At 33.1% G+C, this 5085-nt stretch overlaps 1 protein-coding gene across 2 annotated transcripts; it reads right to left on the minus strand.

Annotated features, from left to right (window-relative positions):
• Positions 1 to 1073: 1073 nt before the first annotated feature.
• Positions 1074 to 4433, minus strand: LOC107922417 (protein ROOT PRIMORDIUM DEFECTIVE 1). Of its 2 annotated transcripts, XM_016852449.2 has the most exons (3): positions 4255 to 4432; positions 2334 to 3905; positions 1074 to 1588 (listed from the first exon to the last, which is right to left on the minus strand). In XM_016852449.2, exon 2 carries the CDS (start codon positions 3824 to 3826, stop codon positions 2516 to 2518), a length of 1311 nt encoding a protein of 436 aa, XP_016707938.1. In that variant the 5' UTR covers positions 3827 to 3905; positions 4255 to 4432; the 3' UTR covers positions 1074 to 1588; positions 2334 to 2515. The 2 variants fall into 2 exon arrangements, with proteins under 2 accessions (XP_016707938.1, XP_016707939.1); XM_016852450.2 differs by having other exon boundaries at positions 1074 to 1584; positions 2334 to 4433.
• Positions 4434 to 5085: the final 652 nt, after the last annotated feature.

Genomic DNA, 5085 nt, shown 5'->3' on the forward strand with positions numbered 1-5085 from the left:
GTTTGCCACACAGGTTGTCACGTCAACATCGTTAAAAAGAAAATGTATCAGTGAAATGTTCTATTTAAAAAATAATAATTTAACTCTTTTTAAAAGGTTAATGACCAAATTTAACTCAAAAAAATCAAATTTAGATGTAAATGTAAAAGACTAAATTTGTCATTATTATGCTTAAAAAGATTTTATTAAAACTTAAAGATAAATTTTGCTGAATATAAACTATGATATTAAATATGATTTTAGATAGAATTGAATCTATTCAAATTTGACCACTAACGTTTACATGTTTTGTCAAAATGACCCTAATTATATTTTTGAGCCTTTTTTGGCCATAAACCTTTATTCCTTTTCTTTTTTTCAAATTGTTTTTCTTTAACAGATTTGATGAAAACACCATTAAAAAGTTAACGGGATGATGTGAAATTTTCATATGTGGAATATTTTTAATGAGATGTAATTTATTACTGAGGTAACCCAATAAGATAATTACATGTAAAAAATAATAAAATAAATAAACCATACATGAAATTTAAAAAAAAACTCTTAATTTAAAGAAAATAAACGTAATTATCTAAAAAAAAGTTTCAAAATGAATTAAAGTGTTTATTTATGTTTATTTTGAAACTTTTTTAGCTTAGCGACACATCCCGTTAACTTTGTTAAAGGTATTTTTATCAAATCTGTTCAAAAAAATAATTTGAAAAAATAAATAAAAGCTGATGGTAAAAAAAAAGCTCAAAAATACAATTAATGTCATTTTGACAAAACATGTAAATATTAACTCAATACGAGACAATATGAATATGACAAGACTTTTTTATTATTATTAATTTCGTTGAAAAGGAATAAGAAAAACGAATGGAAGAAAAAAGAAAAGAAAAGACATTAAATTTGATAAGCAGCCGAAGGTGGTTACCATTAGATTCAACATCCACGGACGCATGATTATGACAAATTATGATTATAGTTGTAAGATTGAGTGTGACATGATCTTATAAAAATTCTTTTGAAATACTGAACTAGTTTAAAAAGGGCGACAGAGATTGAGGGCTTAGTATAGACTACTGAACTGGTTAAAAATTCATAAGTTTTTTTGGGAGGGCTTTATACCTAATAAGCAAGCAATCTCTTTGCGATATAAGGTTTACAATAGGTTGGAAATATTTGTGGTCATGGCAGACCTAGTAAATTAGAGAGGGCTACAATCAAATTGCAACAAACCCCAGACATCATACCAACAAAACCAAGCAGCAAATATGGTAGCTTCCGTCAATGCCCAGTTTTGATAATGAGTCTACTATGCCATTCATTTCAAATTCACAAAGAACATGTACAACATCCAATATCCTCGTACTTGATTGACTTGATCGTTGAAACAATCCAGTACCTCCAAGGCCGATCTTCTTTCTCATGCAGGGTGCAGGTCTAACAGACTCTCAAGCAAGGCAACCACAAATAATAACTTACAGGCACACCTCTAATTCTTTTAGTCATTCAGGTTCATAGTTCTGGAAATGGACAAATTCCGACTCCAAATGGCATCATCCGTTCCACCCAAGCTTCTTTATTACTGTACCGACAAGCCTGTCTGGCAGCATAATCAAAGATCACTCAACTGTATTTATACATCTTTAACATTTAAAATATATATATCTCTACACACACATGGGAAGCTCCAGGTAAACCATTATGAAGATTAGTTTCTGAACAGAGGGCCAATTTTACAGATCCAGGCAGAATGCACCACAGGTATATCACATGCAGTAGAGAATGACATGTACAAACCGAAAGAATGGGCCGACCATAATTCAAGAGTCCCCAGTATCACACCCACTTAAAAAAGAAGACCATTACAGGGGGGAAAAGCTAGCAAATTGGGTATCACAGGTGGAAAAGCTTAAGTTTATAGTATCATGAAATGTCCTGTAAGTCTAAATTTGTTAGAAGTCATGAAGTGTAAATAACAAATTGACATTGGGCTAAGTTATAAAGAAAAAAAAAATCTAACTTCTTTGGTACTTCCACAATACTTTTTTCATAAAATATTTATACAATAAAATTCACAAGTCATTCTCAAATAAATCATATTAAGAAGTTTAATATTGTGGTAGATCTGCAAGGTTCAATAAGTTGGATTATGTTCTGCCTATCATGTTGGATTTAGTTTTGACTTCTAAAAGCAGGTTATTAGCCCTATCAAGCTTGTATCTGTATTAATTTTTCTAGAAATAGATACAACAATGAAATGGCAATTTTATAGAAAAAATAAAGATATGGGAATTGTATCAACATTCAACACAAACAATCAAGAATGAAATAAATAAGAGATTTACCATTCTGTCACTGCGTTGATATAAGCTTATTAGTTGTCTCGCGAAGCACATTGTGGTTTTCAAACACCCGATCATCTCCATTCAAGCTAGGATCTAACTACCTAAGAGAATGGAACTGTATATTGCAGAGATAAAGGTGCAATGACTTGAAATCAACTAGACTTATCCTCAAAGCAAAAAGTTCAATTTCTTCCACTCTCACATCCATCAAATGGCTGCTTAGAATCATTGATGTCACCTAGACTACCAAAAGCATTTTGATCATAACTATCTAAAATTGGGACAATCCAGTCACCATCTCTTCTGCCTCCCACATTTGTTCTAAAAACTGAGCCATTTCTTTCCTCCTTAATTTCTTCCAGATCTTCCAAAGATCTAGTATTTCGATGCCCAAGCAAGATAAGGTCCAGCATTTTCCTTCGAACAACATAAATTGGATTTGGCAAAGCCAAACACCCTTTTGAATAGGCTTCTCTAAGGAAAACAGTCTGAGTACTTCCTTTGGTACATATATAGAAAATACCAGGGTGCTTCAAAAGCAGTTCACATACATTAACTTCAATAGCAAAATCCTTTCTAAAATGAGCCAATCTGTCAACTTCAAGCATCTTCTCTACTGTCAAGCTCAAGAGCTCATGAATAATCCCAACTGCCCGCTTCTCAAAACGCTCAATCCCTCCACAAGTACGAACTCTGAGAACCTCCTTGCTCTCATTCGGCTTCAAATAGGGAAGCCTCTGCCAGTTCTTTAATTTCTCTCTATAACCTCCCTCTATCTTAAACCCTGTTGGAAAATTAATGGGAAATGCATAACTTGTCTCAAACTCACTCAACCATTTATCTACATATTCTTTTTCTCTCCATTTTTCAACTTCAGCCTTGGCCAAACTCTCATTCCTGTCAACCAGCTCAACAATTTCCAAATCAACTAACCTAAAATCCTTTGAATGTGTTCTTAAAATAGAATCTCTGAAATCCTCAGGCAAGCCAAGTTCTCTCCTAATTAACCTCAAAGCATGGACATGAAGTGTCCCATTTTTTGACATCATGAGCAGTTTCTTTACCTTTTGCAACAATTCAGGTTCATATTCTTTGACAATTTTTTCTTCCTCGTCAATCAAATCTCGCATTCTCTGAGTTATCTTGCAGCATAAATTCCTCCTAAGGGGGTGTACAAATAACTCAAAGACATGTGGATATTTGTGAAGAAATTCACCCATGCCCACGTTCAGACCGACAATGTTTCTCCATCGTGACATCAGTTGCACAGAGACAAAGGGACCACGCTTTCGCTGGGCCATAAGCTGGTGGATGTTAAGGATGGTTTTGAGTTTGTTAATGTGCATCATGAGCTTGTCTAGTTTTAAATCTTTAGTTCTGGTTTCTAGGCGAGTCTGAGCTGAAAAAATTGTTTTTTTCCATCTCCTTTGGGAAAATGAATTGATTGGTCCAAATAATATTCCATTGCACCTTACACTTTTCAAAAAGATCATGCTTTCAAGACCTAGAGAACTTCTCAACTAGTCTCACAAGCTTCCTTCACCAAAAAGCTTTTTTGTAACTAAACAACGCCTGCTTAATGTGCATGATAAAATGTTAATAAAGCAATGAAAAAAAAAAACTTGGAAAACCAATTGATACCTTTCTGAAGCTAAAACAATTTCTAAAATTTAACACGATGTACATGATAAAGTGTAAATAAAAAGTAAATTTAAACAAACCAAAACCAAAAAACATGAAAAATCTCACATACTTGCTAACCAGTTATATAAAATTGACATCAGCAGCAACCCATAGTTAGGGAAGCATGTAAATTCTTAATCTAAATCCAAAATCCGAATTCCAGGTCAGTTAATGAATAAAGCACATATGAACTACCCAAATTAAAATGTAATAGAAGATAAATTTTCCTAAGACTCACGGTGGCTGGCGAGTGAGTTGGCTGCTGGGTAAAGTGGCAGGCGTCGGTTGCTCGGTTACAGCCTCTGAGGAAAGGGGGGCACAGTGGATGTTTAGGGTTTGGGGAAATCAAATATCTGTAGAGCAGAACTGAGAGGGGTCTCAGCAGTCCAGGAAGTCGGGTTTTCTTTTGTTGGGTCATGGGTGGGTCATTCCGGTATGGTTTATTTTAAGGTTAATGCTTAACGTAGTCCTTCAACTATACCAATTTTCTCACTTTAGATCTTAAAGTTTTTTTAATCTAGATTAGGACCTAAAGTTATCTTCTGAAAAGCGGTTCAGTCCTTTAATGTAAAAAAGAAAAAATTGATTGAGCCTCCTACCATTTATTTTCCATCATTAGATAAATTAAAAATATAAAAGACTAAACCGCATTACCAAAGATAACTTTAGAGTTGTTTAACTGAACTAAAAAATAAGAAATTTTACTGATCAAACTATAAAAAGTATAATTCAAGGACGAAATTAAGAATCAAACCTTTTTTTATATAAACTTTAGGCATAATGACTTAGAGGTGCTCGTGAGTCGGGTCGGGTTTGATTTGGGTTGGACCTAAGCATAATATTAACATATTTTATGCTTGCCCAAGCCTGGTTCGACCTGAAATTTGGGCCTAAAATTTTGCCAAAACCAGTTAATATTTGTCAAAAACTAACTTAAGCTCATTTTAGTCTCACCCATATTATTTTTAAATTTTTTAAAAAATATGTATATTATATTATTTTAATATTTAATAATTTGATACATTTTTTATTTATTGAAAATTTTTATATTATCATCTTAACATTATTT

The sequence above is a fragment of the Gossypium hirsutum genome, chromosome D01 (assembly GCF_007990345.1).
Source record: "Gossypium hirsutum isolate 1008001.06 chromosome D01, Gossypium_hirsutum_v2.1, whole genome shotgun sequence".
Classification (NCBI taxonomy): domain Eukaryota; kingdom Viridiplantae; phylum Streptophyta; class Magnoliopsida; order Malvales; family Malvaceae; genus Gossypium; species Gossypium hirsutum.

Coding starts and splice junctions, on each gene's coding strand:
- LOC107922417 (XM_016852450.2), bottom strand. CDS start 3,826: ATGATCTTTTTGAAAAGTGTAAGGTGCAATGGAATATTATTTGGACCA.